This window comes from Sorex fumeus, unplaced genomic scaffold, assembly GCF_029834395.1.
Source record: "Sorex fumeus unplaced genomic scaffold, SorFum_2.1 ptg000094l, whole genome shotgun sequence".
NCBI lineage: Eukaryota > Metazoa > Chordata > Mammalia > Eulipotyphla > Soricidae > Sorex > Sorex fumeus.
In genome coordinates, this window is record NW_026606151.1 from 1,553,985 (window position 1) to 1,575,963 (window position 21,979).

Genomic DNA, 21,979 nt, shown 5'->3' on the forward strand with positions numbered 1-21,979 from the left:
GCCCAGCGGAGAACAGCACTGCTTCTCAGCACTCACCCAGGGGACGGGGCGGGGGCGGGGGAACCATCACCTGCTCCTGCGGGGGCAGGGGCTGAATGGGGGGAGGGTTGGAGGGGGTGTTGACTACCCTCCGGCCAGAAGAGCCATGGGGAGCTGCTCCCCAGCGAGGGGGGCCTCCAGCGGGCTTTCGTGGGTGGCCAGTCCTTGCTGCAGAGAAAAGGCTCTTAGAGCAAAATGTCCCCAATTCAACCATTCCCACGGCAGAAAGAAAAAAAGGCATGCACGCGTGCACACATACTGCACACACACACGGCCCCTCCACAGTGGGCCTGCAGAGTCCCAGAGCAGGGGGGCGCGGGTGGGGCAGTGGACAGCAGGACCCCTCCCGCCGCCCAGCCCTGGGCCCCTCTCGCTCCCCTCCTAGGATGTGAGCAGAAGAGGGGGAGCCGGCAGTGCTCGGGGCAGGTTCCTGCCCGTGGTGGGTGGGGGCGGGGCTGTCCAGGCTCAGCCCCCCCGCCCCAGGCGAACTCCCAGCAGGGCGGCCATGCCCCAGAGGCTGGCACCAATGACAGTGGCAGTGTGGGCCACACTGGGCCTCAGACACAGGCCGCTGCAGGCCCCTGCTGGGGCGGCCACACGTTCTCCAGGGGCTGCTCCGTGGGCCCGAGTGTGATTCCGCCTTTTATTCTGGGGACGTGTTGGGTGGGGGGTGGGGGTGGGGCGGCAAATTGGGTGGTGGTGGGGGGGGGTATTTCATACAAGCTATTCTCCCACAATCAATCAAACTTTTTATAAAACAATCTCAGAAGAGGATGAGGAGGAACAAACAACACACATTTTTGGAACTCAAACACCCGAGACAGGCAGGCAGGCCCCTCCCCACAACCAGGCTGTGTGACTCCGTGCAGCCGCCACGCGCACTGGGCTCCGCTCCACTCAGCCCCGAGGGCCGGGGGCGCCAGAGGAGGCTGCCCGAGACCCTCGTCCCCAGCCATCGAACCAACCGAGACTCAGGGGGAGGAGGAGGGGAGGGGAGGGGACTTTGCATATTCTTGTATCTTTGGCAGACAGCTGTTCCGGCCCGGTTCAAGCTTCCCGCAGGGAGCCATGGCTCCTACACCCGTGCAGGGCCCACAGGGCATGGGGGGGGGGGGGGGGGCGGTGACCCCTGCCCCGATGGCATCCGTTCAGGGTGGGGGTCCATCTCTATGTGGTCTCCAAGATCAGGAGTCGGCGGCCTTGGCCAACCCCCGCCCCCCCGGGGCTGTATTTTCATCCCTTCCACGGTTCAACTTCCAGAACAGGCCGTGGAAACACCACAAAGCACAGCGGGCGGAAGCGGGGACGAGAAGCAGGGCCCCCCCCGCGCACGCCCAGCACCCAGGGGCCCTGCGTCACCCCAGCCCCTGTCCTCACAGGGAAGTTTGGTCTTCGGAGAGGTGCGGAGGGGAACGAGCCACAGGGCTGACGAATACAAATGTCAAGGGTGTAAATCAACAGGAGATTAGAGGGGAAAGAGGAAGCCAGGGGCGATAACTCATTGGCCGATGCCATGAAAAACAAATGGGGTCACAGGCATCGCGAGTCACGTGGCACGCAGCGTCCGCCCGCCCGCCCGCCCGAGCCTCCGAGGCGTCTGTGACCCCGCGGCCAGCAGAACAACAGTGGGCCAGGGGCTGGGCAGAGGAACGAACCCGTGCCCAGAGCGACCAGCGGTCGGTGGGTGGGCGGAACGGCTTGTGTCCAGAAAGATGGCTTACTTCCCCCTGTCCCCAGCACCCACTCTCCTCCCAAGGGGCCCGGCGGGCGAGCCCGGGCGCCTCGCACCATTCCCTGCGCTCGGCACTCACACATGCACACTGCGTTTACTCAAAACTAGTCTGTTCTTCTTCCTCTTCTTCTGGCGGAGGGGGTGAGGGGCTCGGAGCCCGGGGTCCGTGGCGTGCGTGGTTTCTGCGGTCCAGAGGAGCCCCGCGCCCTCCTCCCCACCCCCACCCCCCGCAGTCAGGCCTTCTGTCTCGTGTTAAGTTTCCTTCTTGCTGACACTGGTTTAAGACTGGCCGAAGGGGTAAGGCCCGTGGAGCCCCTGCAAGAGAGAACAGAGTCAGTGCTGGAGACACGGCGTGGCCACCAACCCAGGCAGGCGTCTCTCCCGCGATGGGGGGAGGCCCCCCAGCCTGGGGCCTCCCTGTCATACAAACCTTAAGTGGCCAAACTTGAGCACCTTCCGTGGCCGAGTACCGGGACTCCCTCACCTCGCCCAGAGCAGGCAGCCGGGGAGGGACTCGATCAACTAAGGCCACCTTCTTCTGCTCGGTGCACGAACGCATCCTTCCTTCCACACCAGCGTGCCAGCCTCCTTGGTAGGCTAGGTGCAAGTCTACCCCTTTCTGCTCCGTGACTTCTGCTGTGGCCTCCCAGGGGGCGGACATGTCAACCTGGGACACAGCAGGGGGGCTGGAGCGGGTTTGAGCCCCGGCATCCCAGACAGTCCTGAGCCCTGTCCAGGAGTGGTCCCTGAGCATGACAGCCAGGTGTGGCCCCCAAACCAAACCAAACCAAACCACAACAAAACCCATGTGAGCAGGAACAACAGCGGGTTACCACAGTGCTCAGAGCTCTGGGGCCGCCCGGTCCTCGCCCTGGGACCAGGAGGCATCAGCACACCCATCTGCTGGGAAGGCCTCGCGGGAAGTCATGCTGACCGAAGCGGACTATCCTCCCTCGCCAGCCCTGCAGGGTTTCTGAGGTTGCTGGCATGGAAAGGACTGAATCTCTAATGGGACGCAGTGGCCGGAGGACTGATGACCTCTGCTTCCCTGTCCCCTGTGTCCTCTGGGAGAGACCTGCCACTGCCAACACCTGGGCAGCAGAGGGGACTGTGATCAGCCTTCCTATACCCCAAACTGAGGCCCCTGGCCGAGATGTCATTCTCCACTCATCTAATGGGCTGTGGGCAGAGACCGGCTGCCTCCCCTTTTTGCTTTTTGGGTCACACCTGGTGATGCACAGGGATTACTCCTGGCGGTGCTTGGGGGACCATATGGGATGCTGGGAATTGAACCCGGGTTGGCCATGTGCAAGGCAAACGCCCTACCTGCTGTGCTATTGCTCCAGCCCCACCCCACCCCACCCCACCCCACCACCCCTTAAATGACACTTTTTGGGAAAGGAATCAAAGCGCTGGGCTGTTCGTGAGGAGACGCCTTTTCAGCCTGACCTTCCTGTTAGTGGCCCTCAGCGGGGGGCCTGACTGAGGAACACAGGGACCTCCCAGTCTGTGGCCTGGAGTTCCCAGCCCGGCTGCTCCAGCCCGGGCCCCGGAGCTGCCCAAGTCTGCAGAGAGGCCAAGCAGGCTGGAGGCGGACCCCTCCCAGTCTCCGCCGTGGCGGGGGCAGGCCGTGTCCAGCCGGGAGACTGACCAGCCCAGGAGGTGGCGGAGCCAGGCCCTGCCCTCTCCCAGGACCTTCAGGCTTCCCTGGAATTTGTCCAGGCGGAGGCCCCGGGCCTAGTTAACCACCCAAATGCCCGCAGCCTGGCCAGGCCCTGGGCTGCTGGGAATCAAACCCAGAGCTTTACACACAAGGCAGCGGCTCTACAGCCGAGCCACGCCCTCTGACCCTGCCTTTTGAGAGCTTCACCTAGAGAGGTGAGGGTCAGAGGAGCTACAGCGGGCACCTGCTCCACACCCTGGACCGCACCTGGCCGGCAGGCTGCTCTGGGGGGTGGGGTCGGAGGAAAGAAGCTTAAGACCAGCATTCTGGGGGAGCTGGAGCGACAGCACAGCAGGTAGGGGTTTGCCTTGCACGTGGCCAACCCAGGATCGATTCCCAGCATCTCATGTAATCCCCTGAGCACCGCCAGGGGTGATTCCTGAGTGCAGAGCCAGGAGTGACCCCTGAGCATTGCCGGGTGTGACCCAAAGAGCATTTAAAAACAAACGAAAAAAAAAAAAAAACAGGATTCTGACCTTAGTGCTCCCAACAATCATTCAATTGTCCAGAACAGTCGTGGGGAGGCCACGAAGGCATTATGTACCTGGAAGACTGCTTAGCCAGAAAGCTCCGGGTCTTCCTGTCGGGGTGGGCGACAGCCCCCCACCCCCCTGGACTTCCCAAACCCCAGCAGCCACACCCATGCCCCATCACTGCCACCATGTGAGCTCATCAGGGCCCAGTAAAATACTCCGGATTTTCTGGAGCGTGCGGCCGGGACATCTCCGAACTCCACCACACTGACATCCCAGGAGGAGAACATCACACTGGACAGGAGTGTTGTGCTGACACCGACTAAGCTCGGCTAACAAAAGCACCAACACAGGAGGCTCAACTAGCAACGACAACGCAGCAAGCCCTGAGACGGGCCCCACGCTGAGATACAACCAATTCTGACAAACTTTCTTGTATTTTTTTTTATATTTTATTAGTCATTTAGTGGTAACAAGCAATATAAAATAAATGATTGTGGGTCTGCTACGGGGGGCAGGCTTGAGGGGTGGTTGGGAAAATGAAGAGGATGGTGGGAGAAGGTGACGGCGGTGCTGAGATTGGGGTTGGGATACTGAACACCTGCAACAAGTCATGAACAACTTTGCAGACCACAGGGTTTAAATAAAGTGGGAGAAAAAAAAGATTTTTCTGACAATATAATCCAAAACAGACAACTCCCCCCTTCAAAGTGTCCTAAAACAGCCATCTAGAGCGCGCCTGAACAAAGGAAGTGAGACCCAATATTGTATCCCAACACTGGTAGGTCCCTTCTGAACACAGAAGAGGACACCGGGTGATGGACAAACTGTTCACGCTCATGATCGGGAGGACGAAACAGTCGGAATGACCGCCCGCCTCAAAGCAGTATAAAGACTCAAGGTGATTTCCATGAGTTCCAGTGATGGTTCCAGAACTCCCCCAAAAGCCCCAGCCCTGCCCCGTTCCCAATCACATGGCAGGGCTGCAGGAATCCAATGGTTTGGGACTATGGTGAAGGAGGAACTGTGAGCCCAGGGATGCACCACCCAGCACAGAGGCGGGACCCCGGATAGAGGAGCTGGGCAGAGACGCGGAGCAAGGCTGGCCTCTCAGCCAGAGGCCTTGGGAAAGCCGGGCGGCCACATGCGAAAGGAGAAACTGAATCCGTGTACATTACCTGTTTTCACTGTGTATATCCCACAGCATATACACCACTAAAAGCGAATTAAAGACCTCAAGATAGGACCAGAACCCATCCGACCAGGGAAAAGACTGGCAGAACACTCTAGAACATGGACCCGGGGGGGAGGGGGTCTTCAATGATTTGATTCCATTGGCAATGAAAACGAACAGAAACAAGCCAATGGGACTACGTCACATAACAAGCTCTTACACGGCCACAGACAGAAACCCGAGCTAAGGGAGACATCCTAATAAAAGGGAGGAAATATTTGCTCGGGCTAATACCCAAGACTTATAAAGTGCTTTTGGGGCTCAAGAACCAGCCCAAGACGAGTCAGACCATTTAAAACTGGAGGCTCGTCCTCCACCCTGGAAACAGGCCTGCGTCTCCGCCAAGACGCGTGCAAGCCCCGTGCAAGCCCGTGTTCTCTCTTGAACACGGTGCTTCTCCTCTGATTCCTCTAAGCAGATGTCCTTCAACTACTATTTCACTAAAAATAAGGATGGGGGAGCGGCGGGTGGGAGATGGGGCCAGTGATGGCGGGGCGGGCAGGAGGCTGCCTTGCCAGGGAGCGGCAACACAGCCCGAATTACAGAGATAAATAAACGAGGCCTCATGCAAGTGGCAGAGGAATGAAGAGCTGGGCAGTTCCCCATTTTACTCAAGTGTCCCCATTCTTAAGAGGATTCAGTGTAGCATTTAACTAGCTCAGCTTGGATTACAGAGCCATTGTTGAGTCTGTTTGCTGACTTGAGGTTCCATGCCTTTTACAAAGAAAAATGCTACTTAATTCCTTTTCACCCCAGAATGGTGGATGTTTAACGCAGAAAGATGACTTAAGGAACAAGCTGTCTTTTCCTCGCCCCACCCAAACGCCTGGTCATCACTTGACGGAAGGGCACGGAAGCTGACTGTTTCGAAACCCTGCTCCCCCCCACCCCCCCGCCCCCAGACTCCCTACAGACGCCGGAGGACACTGGCGCTGCCTCTGCCATGCGGAGGGGAAGCCCGGCGCAGAGTCCGAGAACAGCGTGTCCAGGGCGTCCTCCGGCAGGGGGCCAGGCAGGAAGCGCCTATGCTGACCTGGGGATGGAGGGACACCTGCAACACATCTCAGCTTCCCCAGCACCTGGTGCAACAGGTTCTGGTTGGCGACCGCCCTCTCCAGGCACACAGATAACGCTCGTGCTCTGCTGGGCCCAGTGCCTCCCCCCCCCCCCCCCCCCCCGGCTGGCATCATCGCCGTCCCCCGTGACAGCTGTGTCACGCTACTGCGGAGAAAAGGAGGAGGGCCAGGCCGTCCGACAGAACGCCAGAAGGAGTCGGGCCCAGGTGCTGCCGGGCCCTTCACCAGACCCCAGCTCAGACACAGGCTGGGGTCTCGGTAGCATCACGAGACCCGGAGTCAGGCGAAGATGCCCCTCTCCGGTATTGTGACACTGGCCTTCCCTCCAAACGATCCCAGAGGGGCTGAAGAACCTGGCCCAGGAGTCCCTGGTCACTTTCCCAGGGGCCGGAGAAAGAGAAGATGGCCGGTAGAGAACTTGCCTTGCATGCGGGCAAGTCGGGTTCGATCCCTGGAACCCCATGAAGCCCCCTGAGCACTGCTGGGTGCGGCCTCAAAACAAAACACATTCAAAACAGATTTTCAGGGGCTGGAGCGATAGTACAGTGGGGAGGGCATCTGCCTTGTAGGCGGCTGACCTGAGTTCAATCCCCAGCATCCCATAGGATCCCCTGAGCACTGCCAGGAGTGATTCCTGAGTGCAGAGCCAGGAGTAAACCCTGAGCATCGCCAGGTGTGACACCCCCACCCCCCAAAAAAGAAATGGATTTTTAAAGGCTGGAGGATGGAGCAAGTGTGTCCGGAGTGGGAGCGCCCAAGGGACAGCGGGGGCTGTGCTGCACATGCTCTGGCCTACCCTAAGCCTTCTGCTGAAATGTTGCAGGAGCTGCCAGCCCTGGGAAGTCGCCCCCGGCCATGGGGTGGGCGAGCTCTCTCCAGCAGACTCCAGGCCTGCCAGCTAAGCTGACGTGCCGCTCCACCTGTGGGCGTCTGGGAGGGGACTGTGGCCGCCAGCCAGCTGAAAGGCGGCGGGCCGGGCCGGGCTGCACCGCGCCTCCTCTGCGGGTAAATACTACGGGCCGTAACGTGGCTCATCTCTGAAACCCTTTCTGTCCTGTGCCCAGGGCCACGCCCAGCAGTGCTCTTGGCTCGGGGCTTGGGGGTCCACGTGGTGCTGGGGACGAAGCCGGGCTCCCCGCACACGAGGCCTGTGAGCCCCCGGCCTCCTCCGCTCCCTCTACAGAGCACTGACAGACGCAGGATGAGAGGGCCCGGGTGTGACTCAGTTATCGCTGATCTGAGCTATGTGCAGTGTCTCCCCTGACCTTCTCCCTGGACACAGAGGGGTCGCCACAGAGGACTCTCTGAAGGGCAGATAGGGGAAAACGATGGAGCCCTGTCACCGCATGCTGGTCAGCCATGGGGGGGGGGGGGGGTAGGGATTCCTCACCGTACAGGGAGGTCTTGGGGCTCTTTCCACGTGAAAGCCTGTTGAAAGGCAACCACCACCACACAGAAATCTGAGACTTGGTCGCGGGCCTATTTCCCTTGCGCCTTTGTGATCTGGTTGAAATTGATAGAAAGGTTAACAGAGGTTAATAAAAAGACAGGGACGTCGGCTGCACACTGCCAGGCTACAGGTTCTCCACGTGGGCACCGATGACAGCACCAGGCGACATGCGGTCCCCTCAGCCTGCTGCCCCTCCTCCTCTTCCTCCTCCTGCTCTTCCCCCTGTCCTGGCCAGCCCCACCGCCTTGCCCGCTGAGCGCTCTTTCTGTACCTCTGTACACCGAATGCAAACACAGAAGAATACTGGGTCTAGTACTGAGCTCCGTCCTGATCTCGTACTACAAATAAAGTGAGGAAGGTAAGGTCCCGTCCAAAGGCGGCCAACGCCTGGCAGGGGCCAGAGATGGCGCCAGGCCAGTTTCTTAGAACGACAGTGACAGGAGCACTCACCAGGCCCTTCCCTGCCTGGCCTTCTGGCCACGTCAGCCTAAGGGCACTTGTGCAGAGCGGAAATGTGGCTTTCAGGTGTCGACCCTCAAGAGCTCACACTTAGTTGATGTGCTGGTGAGGATGAGGACACAGCCGCAGAGGTGACTTACTTCAAGCCTTCCCTTGCCTGCGCCGATTCTGCGCTGACATTACAGGCCTGACTTATGTCCACTGCTGAATAGATTTTTCCCCCTCATGCCGTGAAACTGTTTCGATAGCACAGCGGTAGGGCGTTTGCCTTGCACACAGCCAACATGGCCGACCTGAGTTCGATTCCTCCGCCCCTCTCGGAGAGCCCGGCAAGCTACCAAGAGTATCTCGCCCGCACGGCAGAGCCTGGCAAGCTTCCCGTGACGTATTCGATATGCCAGACACAGTAACAACAAAGTCTCCAATGGAGACGTTACTGGGCCCGCTTGAGCAAATCGATGATCAACGGGAGGGCCTTTACTTTCACTTTTACTATGCCGTGAAACTGTTTTTCATGCCTGGTCTGCAATGCTGTCCTGTTGCTCTTTTTTTTCTTTTTGGGTCACACCCGGCCATTCTCAGGGGTTACTCTCCTGGCTTTGCACGCAGGACTCACTCTTGGCGGTGCTCGGGGGATCATATGGGATGCTGGGAATCGAACCCGGGCAGGCCGTGTGCAAGGCAAACGCCCTACCCGCTGTGCTATCGCTCTAGTCCCCCCTCTGTTGCTCTTCTAATGTCCATCGGACGCGCCACGCCCACCCATCCACGTGCCCACAGCCTCCTTTCCCCATCTACTCAACCTCACGCTTCACGGATACCTGGGGAAAACCTCTGCTCGAGCTTCCTGCCAGCAGGCCCCCGGCCCACCCAGGCTTCTTACCAGGCACCTCTCCCGGCCTGCACCGATTCTCCGAAAGGCCAGAAAATCACCCAGTAGAATCCGGACACAGTAATGACTGAACATCACAAGTGCAGAGTAAGAGACTGGCCAGGGTAACAGCTCTCAAAACAGCGACAGGAGTCATACACAGCAAACGGACAGTGTACTACGCTGGGGCCAGGCGGGGTGCGGCAGTCTCCCGACATCCCCGAGCACCGAGGAGAGTCCTAAACAACACCCAGAGGTGGAGTTTACTCACGTTCGAGCGTCCAGCAGGGGAATGGGGTGAGGCGGAGGAGGGGGGGTGCCCACTCCTCTGGGCATCTCCAAGCTCCTGGCCCTAGGCCGACTCCTCTTCCCGCACACCCCCTCACCCAATCTCACTTCTCCCATGCTAACACACAGCACTGATGCCCCTGTCACCTTTCCTGGGTCTGTTCCGTCTGTAGCTGGTGTCACCTGGACACAGCCCTGCTCCCAGGGCCTTGCTGCTTCACATCGAGTGTGAATTTCCCTTTGTCTGGCATGAGGCCAACCCAGTCTTGGTCCTGGGTGCCACTCATGGTCTCAGAGCATCATGAGGGTGATTCCTGAGCAGAGCCAAGGATTAGTTCTGAGCACAGTCAGGGGGTCTCCCCCAAACTAACATCCATCACTCCTTGCAACCTAGACAGCCAGTGTCCCAAGCTCCACCCGGGCTGCCCCCAGGCCAGCCCGCGTGGGTCACTCTGCCCTGCATGTCAGTTTGGACCTTCCACTGACCAAGGGCTCCCTTTCCTGATGACGACAAATCTCACTGCTTTCTCCTTCCTCCAAATTCCTAAGCACTTGAAGTGAGCTGGAACAGATACGTAAGCTGTCTCACTGACTGGGGTCCTCCTTGGAGCTGGTCAGAGCTGTGTGAGCAGAGAATTCTTTGAAGTTATTAATAAGGCTGGGGATCAGGCTGAGCACCCAGGAGGCCTCACTCAAGCACCAAAAAATCCCAACAACACATCCGTGCAAGGCAGGAAAGTCTCAACCAGTCCTTGGCAATGGAGTCAGAGCAAGAAAGTTCATGACCTTTGCATGCAAACATCCAGAGCTTTGGAGAGAGTTCTAGAAAAGCTGACCTTACACCGGGCACTCGACCCTGACAGGAGACAGTTAACTCAGGTGGGAACAAGGACTTCGCAACCAAGCATCTCTGCCAGAAAGCAAATACCTATACTTCGAGTGAAACTCACTGGCCTGAATCTGTAATTTCCCTAGTGATTTTTTTTGGGGGGGTGGGGTGGGGGGAGCACTCCCAAGCTATGCTCAGGGATCATTCCTGGTGGGACTTGGGGGATCGTATCGGTTGCCGGGAACAGAACTTGGACCAGCCGGTGCAATTCAAAGCGGAGGGCAGGGAATGAGTCCTTACGATCGGCAAAAGGAGCCCAGGAGCTGTGGTCCAGCTCCCCAACAGCCCAGCACCTGACCCGTCCACAACGATGTCCGGAGCCCCGAAGCAAAGAGAACAGAGCGCAACAGCTTTGAAGCTGCAGAGGTACAAAAGGGAGAGTTCCTGGAAACACTTTTTATTCTCAGTCAGACAGTAATGTTACAAACAAGAGACATCTTCCAGGGTTCGGTGTTTGCTTAAATTTATTTTAAAAATGCACACATGAGCCAAGCCAATGCAAACACCGAACACGGCCGGGTTTTCATGGGTTTCCAAGAGTCCTCGGGACATCCCCCAGCCCATCTCCTGGCAAATGCTTTCTGGTACAGGACGTGCTCACCTGCCGGGCACGCTGCACCGCGCCTTCCTTCCGTGGCCACAGATCCCTCCTGAGCCCCTCTAGACCACAAAGCACCATCGACATCAGAGGCCACCTTCAGAGATGGCCACCAAACCGAGTCAGTGTGCCGAGGTCCGGGTCCCTGGGTTCCACTGATTAGAGACTTCCAACTCCTCAATCATTTTCTTAAAGACAGAGTGCTTTGAGAGTTAAGAATGAGACTTTAAAGACACTGAAAGGGCAGGGTACTTTGTGTAAGCGGCTGGACTACATTCACACTGATCAGACAGAAGAAATCTACTGATGCCAGCAATGTGCATTCCCGGGCACTCTGGCCACCTCCCTGCCCCTAGGCATCTTGGAGACGGACTCATGGCACCTTGTGGGTAAAAGCCACTCGACATCTTGGGCTGGAGAGAAGGCACAGGAGGGAAGGCTCTTGCTTTCCTAAACAGGCTGCAGTCCGATCCCCCAAATGGTTCCTTGAGCACCGCCAAGTATGCCCCATGACCCCCAATAAACAGAAAACCAACACCCACACAAAGAAAACAAACCTTTGATGAGTTTTTTTGTCCCTGATCTTGGACCTGCCCAACTTTCTCCCTCCCTCTACCCTAATCTCTCCTCCTCCCTCACAGTTCCCTGGACGGGGCCAACTGCCACCTTGCTGCTTTCACTGTTCCTTCATCTAAAGCAGTCTTCCTCCAGATAGCTAGTCTTGGTTTTTTTTGCTTTTTGGGTCACACCCAGCGATGCACAGGGGTTACTCCTGGTTCATGCACTCAGGAATTACTCCTGGCCATGCTCGGGGGACCATATGGGATGCTGGGAATTGAACCCAGGTTGGGGTGCGTGCAAGGCAAACGCCCTACCCACTGTGCTATCACTTGAGCCCCCAGATAGCTAATCTCTACCAAAAAAAAAAAAAGACTCAAAAGGGAATAAGACACACCCCTGCCCCAAGTTATGTTCTAGCTCTAAAATATACACATGACTGGGGCTGGAGCAATAGCACAGAGGGTAGGGCGTTTGCCTTGCATGCAGCTGACCTGGGTTCGAATCCCAGCATCCCATATGGTCCCCTGAACACTGCAAGGAGTAATTCCTGAGTGTTGAGCCAGGAGTGACCCAAAAAGCAGAAATCAAACAAACAAAAAACCACACACATGATGATTTGTTTGTGAGAATGAAGTTCATTCCAGAAAAAGAAAAACTCGAGCGACTCTATCGGCCACAGCAGACAGGTGTGATGAAGTGTTGGTTACAGGTGGACTAGATGTGACAAGACCACCACCGGGTGTGTGTGTGTGTATGGGGGGGGGGGGGGTGTCTCAGATACTTTGGCCGGGTGAGGTGTGGTACATGTGTACATCAGAACCATTAGGTATTGACGCTATTGTAAACAAGAGAGCCAAATATTAATAATTGTTACAAAATTTGACGTGTTTTACCAAGCGGGTGCGGTGGCGGGCCCTCGGGCACTGGCGGAGGGAGGGAAGCTGCTGCCGGGTGAGCCGAACACCACGTTTGAAGCTCTGTTATTAGCGGTACCGAGAATCACAGTGCTAAATAAAAAACGGGGGCGGGGAGGGCGAGGAGAGCGAGTTCATGGAGATGTCGACGCTCACAAACATCCCCCGCTAAGCGGCTAGAGGAAAGCGTTTCCCTTCCTGGAGGGTGGAGAGACGGGACTCGGCTCCAGTGGGTAGAGGGTTGTTATGCTGAAGTTAGTAGCGGAGCTTGCTCCTCAACTGTACACTGCGGAAACCATGTCCCCGAGCCCAGGGCTGGCAGCTGGTAGAACGTTTACCGGGGGGCTGGAGAGGTGAGCGGGTGATGGCGCCACCCCCTGCCTGCGGCCGACCTGGGCCGATGCCCCAGCACTGAAGGCTGTGGCCTGGAGCCCCTGCGCATGGCGCAGAGGCCTGCCGACTCGGAGTCGCTAGGGGTCCTTGGTTAGGGGCACTACAGCCACCGCAGGCCCAGGGCCAGGAACATGTGCCTCTGCTCACATCCTGCCCCCCGGCACGTCCTCACTGCCAGGCCTGGGAACAAGCCACAGAACCTGCAAAATGACTCGCCTCGGATCCGAATACGGAAACAGCTTTGTCCTGGGCCCAGGTGAAGCGGCGCACGTCAGCGTCAGCCTGTTTCTGGGAAATACTGCGACACGGTGGGGTCGGGAGGCAGGGAGGGGACAGGCGGCTTCTGTAGCTCTGTAAACGACTCAGGTCCTTAATAAAACATAGCAACACACGAAGGCCCATCAAGCGGCGTCCAACTTTCCTGGCTCACTGAACGGCAGTTTCAGTGCTCCTGTTCTGGCACCTTCCTAGCCTGGCCTGGGGGAAACGGGCTTCCGCTGCCTGTCCCCAACAGAGGAGAGCACAAGCTGGATAGACTACAAAGTCACAGACGTTTTCCTTCTAGTTCCCTCTGAGCCATTTGTGGGAAGGGCCCATGTCTGAAAACAAAGACTCCTATCAGCCCAGTTGAGGACGCCGGCCAACCAACTTCAGATTCAGGGCTCTCTGAACCAGGTGGACGGGAACCCAAGTGTTGCAGAGCAGGGCCGGAGAGAAGAGTTAGCTGGTTGCGGATGTGTTTTGCATGCAGGAAGCCTGGTTCCCATCCCCTGCCCTGCAAAGTCCTGGGAGCATCCCAGAGCACAAGTCACCAAGACCCCCTGGGTAGAGCACCCCTCACCCAAGATTCACAAACCATGACCTCCCACGGTCCACAGAACAAACGATTTGCCTTTCCAAATTTCCCTCTGTAACCTCCAGCCAAGATTTTTAAACTCCTGCCTAAAGAGAGAGAAAATAACTCTTCTACACCTTCATCGATGCATCAGCACGTTTGAAGAGATTTCTATTTTCTTCTTCTTTTTTGGCTCAATTCCATAACAGACTTTCCTTAGGGAAAGGCAGAGGGTGTGAGTAAAAGGCAGGGATGTTCCCAGATTCTGGGAAGGGCCTCCAAAAGCAGCATTCCTCGGAGACATTTCTAATTCTTGATGTAAAACGATTCTGACTCTAGATCCAGGTCTAAAACACTGCTGGAATGACAACACAGCAGGCAGGGTATTTGCCTTGCATGCATCCAAGCCGGGTTCGATTCCTGACACTTCATACACTTCATTCCCAGCACCACCTGCTGTGATCCCTGAGCACGGAGCGAAGAGTAAGTCCTGAGCACTGCTGGGAGTAGCATCCAAACCAAAATGAGTAAAGTAAAGTAAAGTAAAGGCCCTCCCGTTGATCATCGATTTGCTCGAGCGGGCCCAGTAATGTCTCCATTGGAGACTTTGTTGTTACTGTGTCTGGCATATCGAATACTCTCGGTAGCTTGCCGGGCTCTCCGAGAGGGGCGGAGGAATCGAACCCGGGTCGGCCATGTTGGCTGCGTGCAAGGCAGACGCCCTGCCCGCTGTGCTATCGCTCCAGCCCTGACCAACCAAAATGAAAATGAATAAAAAACGATCCAAACTTTACTAAAGGGTAGCTAGCTGGCGAGGGGCGGGGGAGGATAGGGGAGCAGTCGGGACGGCGGCAGGCAGGTGGCACTCGGCAGTAGCTGGCGCTGGAGGTGATGAACCTCCCCACAAAGATAATAATAAGTTTCTTCTGCTTCTGAACCAGCACTTGGCGGAAGCAATAACATGGCCCAGCCTATAATCCAGTTTAGAGGAGTGCATGACAGATCTGTGCTCCAAGTAATTTTTTTTAAAAGAACAAACACAAAATAAGAATGTCTGTGTAATAAAATTGATGATCGTGGGGTTCTTTTTGGCTCTAGCATCATAAATCAGTTTTCGGAGAGAGGAAGGAAAGTACTTGGCCATCCTGAAGGCCAGCTGCTGGTATTTGCCAGGGACTGTCCTACCCTTCACTGCTCTGAGCAGACCATTTGGTTGGTGTCTGATTTCCTCTGGAAACCATCCTCAAAAACACATGTCAAAAACTTCCTGACATGGAGCTGGAGAGATAGCACAGTGGGTAGGGCGTTTGCCTTGCATGCGGCCGACCCGGGTTTGATTCCCGGCATCCCATATGGCCCCTGAGCACCGTCAGGAGTAACTCCTGAGTGCAGAGCCAGGAGGAACCCCTGTGCATGGCCAGGTGTGACCCAAAAAGAAAAAAAAAAAAGAAAAAAAGTCAACAACAAAAACTTCCTGACATGGAAGAGAGAGAAGGGTCTACTTTTTATTTTTATTTTTTTCTTTGGGGGGAGGGGTCCATACCCAGCCATGCTCCAGGATTACTCCTGGTTCTGCACTCAGAATCCCTCCCGGTGGTGCTCAGGGAACTATATGGGATGCCGGAGATCGAGCCTGGGTTGTCTGCAGGCAAGGCAAAGCCCTACCCACTGTACTCTTGCTCCAGGCCAAGAAGGGTCTGCTTTTAATGGGGACTTGTTTGCTTCTTCACTATCCTACACTGTCCACACGGGAGTTATCCTCACCTCCAGCGAGGTGACAGAGCAAGGAGCCAGGCAAGACTAGCCCAGGGTCCACAGAGTAAGCACTGATCCCACCGAGAGACTCTGTCCGCGGAGGCTCTTGAGCCAATCACACGTTAAAAAGGTTTACTGAAACAGTATCTAACCTTGACCAACACTTGATCTGACTGTTCACCTGGGGCAGGTCAGCCACAATGGAGCGGCTGAGGCCAGCGAATTCCTAACAGAAGTGGAGTTAGATTTATGACTCTACGGAGCAGGTCAGCATAAACCTCTGTTCCCGACATCCCTGGACAGACATCGAACAGGAGGCCAGGAGCTCTGGGCTGTGGGCTGTAGCAGGAGCAGGAAGTCCCGCCCACAGCACCCCCTCCCCGCCACCCTGAGAGCAGAGGACTTCTGGCTAGTTAGGGGCGGCTGGGGAAGGGCCCCCGGGGTCCTCCTGCTCCTGCCACTGGCAGATGTGCCGCTCTGTTGACATATCCACCCAGCCCTCTGTGAGCAGGTGCATGAGGCAATTTTTTTCATTTCGTCTTAGCAAGTTAAACTGTAACTATGAGGGCAGCATAACCAGCCCTGGTGGCTAGCAAGGGATTTGGGAGCCAACGTGATCTGCTGACAGCTGGGTGATCCCTGTCACTGAGGACCAGGTACTATCACTCACCCAATAAAGATGGCACCTGGGGTGTGCCGAAAACTCAGAGTACTTGCCACCCATCCAAAAATAAATGGAATTTATCATAAACACCATGTTCTTTGTGCACGAAGGTTATAAATAGTCTCTATTTTGATCAACCAGGAAAATAAGTCATTATTTTAAAGACTCAACAAATACTGAAACTTTTTTTTAAGTGTTTTTGGGTCACACCTGGCAATGCTTAGGGATTCCTCCAAGCTCTGCACTCAGGAATTATTCCTGGTGATGCTCAGAGGGACCATATGTAATGTTGGAGATCGAACCTGGGTTGGCCGCATGCAAGGCAAGTGCCTACCTCCTGTGCACTACCACCCCAGACCAAATAGAGGAACCCTTGAAAAACGAACAAACAGAACCCTACAGGAAAGCCTTAGTTTAGCCACCAGAGACACATTATTTCAATTCTGCTTCTCTCCTTGAACATACAGCTCGTCAACGCAGTTCATGCCCGCACGAGCAAGCCCCAGGGCCCCTACTGAGACTTTATGACTTTTGTTTGTTCTGGCCCCACCTATTGGTGTTCAGGAGTTATCATAGTTAGGGCTTCCCACACGCAAGGCACGCGCTCTCCCGCTAAACCACACCCCTCCCCAGCTTCAAGCCTACTAACAACTACCTTTTAGTACTATGGCACTTGGACTTGAACTCCAGACCTTCTCTCGGTAGCTGTGAGATCATCAGCTGCCTGGCAGGAAACCCGGCACACAGGGACAGTCAGAGCAACTCTGGGGGCTGGAGTGACAGCACAGTGGGTGAGACGTGGCCTTGCCCTGCACATGGTCAACCTGGGTTCAACCTCTGGAACCCATCTGGTCCCCTGAGCCCAGCCAGGAATGATTCCTGAGCGAAGAGCCAGGAGTAAGCCCTGAGCACTGTCAGGTGTGCCCAAAACAAGCAACAACAATAAATATTAACCTTGATGTACTCTGACTGAAGTTGCATCAATCTTATCAGAACTACCCTTCATTCCTGGGCCAGAGAGATAATACAGCAGGTAGGGCACTCACCTTGCATGCATCTTTACCTAGGTTCTATCCCTGGCATCCCCTAGTTCCCTCAAGTACTGCCAGTAGTGAGGCTTAAGTGCGGAGCCAGGAGTAACCCCTCAGCATCACGGAGTGCGGCACAAACACACACATGCACACAGACACACACAGACACACACACACACCCCTCGATCACTTCATATCTATCTTTAAAAATAAACATACCTGTATTCAAGCCACATACAAGTGATAAAATTAATCTCAACTTTAAGATATCCATTTAAGGCTCGTCCTAATTCTCTCAAAGGCATTCGTAGTGCCATAAGCCTTTTGCTCCTCAAAGGAACACAGAGCAAGAGTCTTCACCTGCTCCCCGCTTTCTGCCACACCAATGGACTGACCACACGCGTCTTCCTCGCGGCTCTGAGCACTGAACTCAAAACACTTGAACACTGTGGAGTTCTGGAGACTATTTGTTCCTATTGTGGACTGTCCCAGCAGTCCCAGGCCCACCCAGCCCTAGGACACATCGCTCATCTGTCCTGGCAGCTTCCTCCTGAGCACACTCACACTTCACCCCCCACTGAGTCACTCTCATTTCTGCGTGTGTGTCTCAAGCAGCTACTTGGACTGGACGCTACGGCTGGTGAGGAGAGGATCTTCGATTCTGCGAGTGACTAGCCATGCGCTGCTCAAACCCTGTGCCCGCACGCTCATCAGACCCTCACGGCCGTCTAGACCTGAGAGGTGAGGCTGATTCATCCTTAGTCAGGAACTGCTTTCAGAGAACCTGCTGCGTGCTCACGGAAGCACTTTCTGAATAAGATTCTGCTTAAATTAAGAAAAAGAAAAGGCTCCAGTTTCTCCCGGTGGCATCATGCCGCTCTCAAAGCAAAGCCTTCTTAGACACCTTCTCCAACTAACGTGTCTCTGAGGCTCTAGCGAATGTTATTATCCTCTTCTTGCAGGGAGGGATGGGGGTGGGTATGCACACCCAGATGGCCAGGAGGGCTTCCAAGCTCTGTGCCTGGGACTGGGGGGTGGGGGGGCTGAATCTGGGTTCCTACAAGCTAAACATTCACTCAGCCCTTTCAACTACCTCCTCTCCAGGCCTTTTCCTTTCTTTAAAATTGGAGGGAGTTGTCTGGGCCACACCCAGAAGTGATGGGGTTTGAGGAAGGCCTACTCCCACTTCAGTGCTCAGGGGATCGTGCAAGCAAAGGGATTAAACATGGGCTTGAGCCTGGGGGTGAAATCCAGGTTCCTGCACTGGAAGCTTGTACCCCAGCCCACGGGCTGATACCCCACAGCCCGTATGTGTTATTTCTTTTTGGGTCACACCCAGCGAAGCTCAGGGGTTACTCCCAGCTCTGCACTCAGGAATCACTCCTGGTGATGCTTGGGGGAACACAGGGGATGCCGGGGATTGAAACAAACTCTCAACCCGCTATACTATCGCTCCGGCCGCATTGTTACTTCTAAAGCAGCTTAGATTTCATGAAAAATAAATGAGAGAACGCACCCTAAAGCTCACAACTCCAGAATTATCTCCGCAGTCGCCTCGTCCAACAGTTCCCTTACCAAAATGAGACAAGATAAAACCAAATGAACTAAAATCTGGAGACAGAAGCACCCTGTGTCACGGCAGGGCCGCAGTTAAGGAGACAGGCCCTGTCTGACCTCAGGTCAGGGCCGGTTTTCCCAGGCCAGGGGTGCGTGACCAGCCTTCAGTCCACAGGGAGCAGAGAACAACAGGTTCACGGCGTCACTAACATGCGGACCAGCCCGGATGAGACCACCGTGGTCACAGGCTGGAGCGACGGGGCTTTTGCTTCTCCGACTCTCATCTTCTTGTCAAGCTCAAGGGAGCCGAGTTCTCCTGAAAGGGCAGCTGAGCCTGGGGCCTGGCCGGCTCACCGTCCCAAAGCAGTCATAACCTATTACGACCCAATTTAGCCCTACTGGGGGGTTATATAGTTAAGGAGGGAAAATTTGGAGCAATAGGAATTAAGAGGAAGATCGATTATTAGCAACTGAAGATGAGAAGGCTTTTCTTGATCACACTTATACCCTGTTCAACACGCACAGTTTGGGGATCCCTACATGACCAGGGGTAAATTGCCCTCTGCAGCGTTCCTGGGCACGGCTGACTGGACCAGCTGAGGACACTCACCGCAGGCAGTTCTACTCTGCCTCTCCTTCCTGTGGACCAGAGGCTCCCTCACAGATGTGGCCCACCGTCCCCATTTCAGGGGGGGGGGGGGGGGGGGGGAAGAAAAGCCTTAGTGCTCCCTGGAAATCTACCTTCTTTAGCTGAAGATGCAGAGAACAAGTGTGCACCCCCAACTGCACCCAAAGCCCCCACCCCAACTATTTCAACGCCCTCCGCGGGGTTGGGGGGATGGAGGCGGCATGGCCGTAGGGAGCAGCCTTGCCCACTTTGGGAAAGACTGGCCGGGGTGGGGAGCCTTTTTCTGCTAGGGCCCACTCACGGGCCACTGCAGGCACATGGCAAGAAACGTCACCTGCCCTGTCACGTGCTGGGGCAGTGCCCCAGGACTTTGTGGGTCCCAAATGCATGCTCCTCACTCTGACCTAGACTACTTATCAAGTCATGGTCAAAAATTCCCCTTCCTGGCCCCTGTCCCGGGGGCGGCAGTGGCCGTGCAGCGACCCCCTCCCTGCGGTGCTGTACATGGAGCATGCGGGCCGTGGTCTGCAGTCTGCACACTGGCGTGGACCTGGGCACTGGCCCCACGCGGAGCTTGAGGTGAGTTGAGTCACAGATCAACATGAGTGCTAAGGACAGGAAATAGCAGTGGGGCAGTGTCACGCGGCAATGCTACGCAGGAAGTCGGGGTGATGCCTGCTGTTGTCCGCCTCAGCTGGGACGGGCAGGGGGAGCTTGGTGCTTCGCCAAGTGTGAAAACTGCACTGTTGGACCCATGACCACACCAGTTTTTTCTGAGCCCTCGGGGCAGCGCACCCTCACCTCGGGGTCTGGGTCTAACACCGGAACCCACCAACAGCAGCCAGCAGCCTGGAAAAGTCTCCCACTGGCTGGCGCCAGAAAACCACTCCTGCACTGGAAAGTCAAAATATCACCCAGGCCACGCTGACAGGGGAGGCGGCCGAGGGGACACACAGACGGAAAAGCCACGGACAAAAAGCCACGCTGACAAGGAAGGCCGACACATGCACCATCGCCTGTTTTTTTGCCCCTTAATGAAATAAAACAAACGCATGACGCCCAACCAAAAAACACAAAGTAGAAGCACATTCCCGAGGTGGAGATGAAACAGAGGTGTGCGGTCGCCGGGTGCTCAGGAGACGTTTACACTGGCCGTACCGGCTGGTGATATTTTGACTTTTTTTATTTATTTATTTTTAAATGCTAAAGGTAAATTACTTTGTTCTCTCAACACCCCAACCAGAGCGGAGACAGTAATAAATTATAAATGCGGATGGAGCAAACATCCACGGGGCGTGAGGACGAGGGGTGGGGGGAGGGGAGAAGGGGCAGGTTTCTGTGCTGTCGCTGCAGGCAGGAGAGCTGAGCGGTTTGCAAACTCATTCCAGGCGCCTAGTTTGCCATGAAGGGTATCACAGATCCCGAGGCCCGCCGCCTACCCCTTCTCCTCTTCTCCGAGGGCACCTACCTTACTGTAAGTCACTACTGATAAGTTGTTTGCGTGACTGCTGGGGGACAGGTTTACAGAGTTCTGAGAGAGTCTATTCTCATCTTGCTCGGTTTGGTCGGGAGCAGGAGCCCATGTGTTTTTGCTGATCGAGTCGAACCCGGAACCCCCAGGGTCTTTTAGGTTGTTTTCATCTGATTGTCGGTTCTTTTGGGGAGAGGCAAACGGGTTGAAGTTTCCTTCTACCTTGCGGTGTGGCTGTGTGTTGAACTCCGTTTCAAATGACGACAGCTGCTGCGTTACTCCTAAAAGTCCACCCACCTCCACACTGAGAATCACCCAGATGACATCTGAAACGAGAAGGAGAGTCGGTCAGTGGCCAGCCCAGCAGCACCACGAAGCCCAGCGAGGCCCCACACCATGTATTATATTCTGTAATATACTGGTTTCAAATGTAAACATATTAGCCCAACACGTTTGCACCGTGCGAAATTCCACGGTTCTGGTTTTGTCAAGTCCAAACTCTTGACACGTTCAACATAAGGTCCTGGCAAGGACCCTTCTCAGCCCCTGCAGAACTACCTGTGAAAAACTGCTGCCCAGGCACGTGTGGAGACCATCACTTCAGAGAACAATCAGTAACAGGAACCGAAAGGCAGCTGCCCCGGAACTACAAGCCCCCTGTGGATCTTGCTCTGCTCTGCTTTACTTTCATGTATTTATTTAACTCAGAAATGGCCTGGAGGGCAATTCTTAATTTTTTTTTTTCTCAAAGCTATATAACTACCACAACTGTAATTTATAAGCCACCCTTCAACCTTTTCAGGCAATCTAGGGTGACCATAGACTGTCCAAACCAGGACAACTAAGAGTGGGAGAGGGAACTTGATACGCACACCAGGACACTGGTCAAAACCAGCACCGACACTGACCGATGTCAGACAGATCCCATCCTTGGCTGTTCTCTCAATCATGTGCTCAACAGCTACCAAAACCTTATTTAACACTGACTTTGCCTTTCTACTTACTTGATAGGGAAACCCTACTATTCTGAAACCACAGGGAACTTGTTTAAAAACCATACCTAGAACTTTTGGTCATAATTTAATTCGTTATTATCTCAGTTACCAAAGCGAAGGAATCAGGTAAAATCAAACAGGCAGTTTCCCTTGATGTTTAGCACCTCAACTAGAGAACAATGACATCTTTCTGGTCGGAAGGTTTTCACAAAAAGCAAGCTGAGGAAGAAAGGCCAAGAAGCTTTAAAGCGTGATGTTTGCTGAAAACAAATAAGAAGTCCATGGCTAGGGATGTGGTTCAGGGGTGAAGCTAAAGTCTTGTATGCAGGAAAGTCCTGGGTAA

General features: G+C 55.3%; 1 protein-coding gene across 1 annotated transcript in view; it reads right to left on the reverse strand.

Moving 5' to 3' along the window:
• Positions 1-1,147: 1,147 nt before the first annotated feature.
• The window catches only part of ILRUN (inflammation and lipid regulator with UBA-like and NBR1-like domains), a 96,063-nt gene continuing 75,231 nt past the window's right edge, over positions 1,148-21,979 (reverse strand). The window contains exons 4-5 of the mRNA XM_056132643.1: positions 20,639-20,967; positions 1,148-2,086 (exon numbers count right to left, since the gene is read on the reverse strand). Of these exons, the coding sequence (XP_055988618.1) occupies positions 2,051-2,086; positions 20,639-20,967 (365 nt within the window). The 3' untranslated portion in view covers positions 1,148-2,050. The remainder of the gene's footprint in view (positions 2,087-20,638; positions 20,968-21,979) is intronic.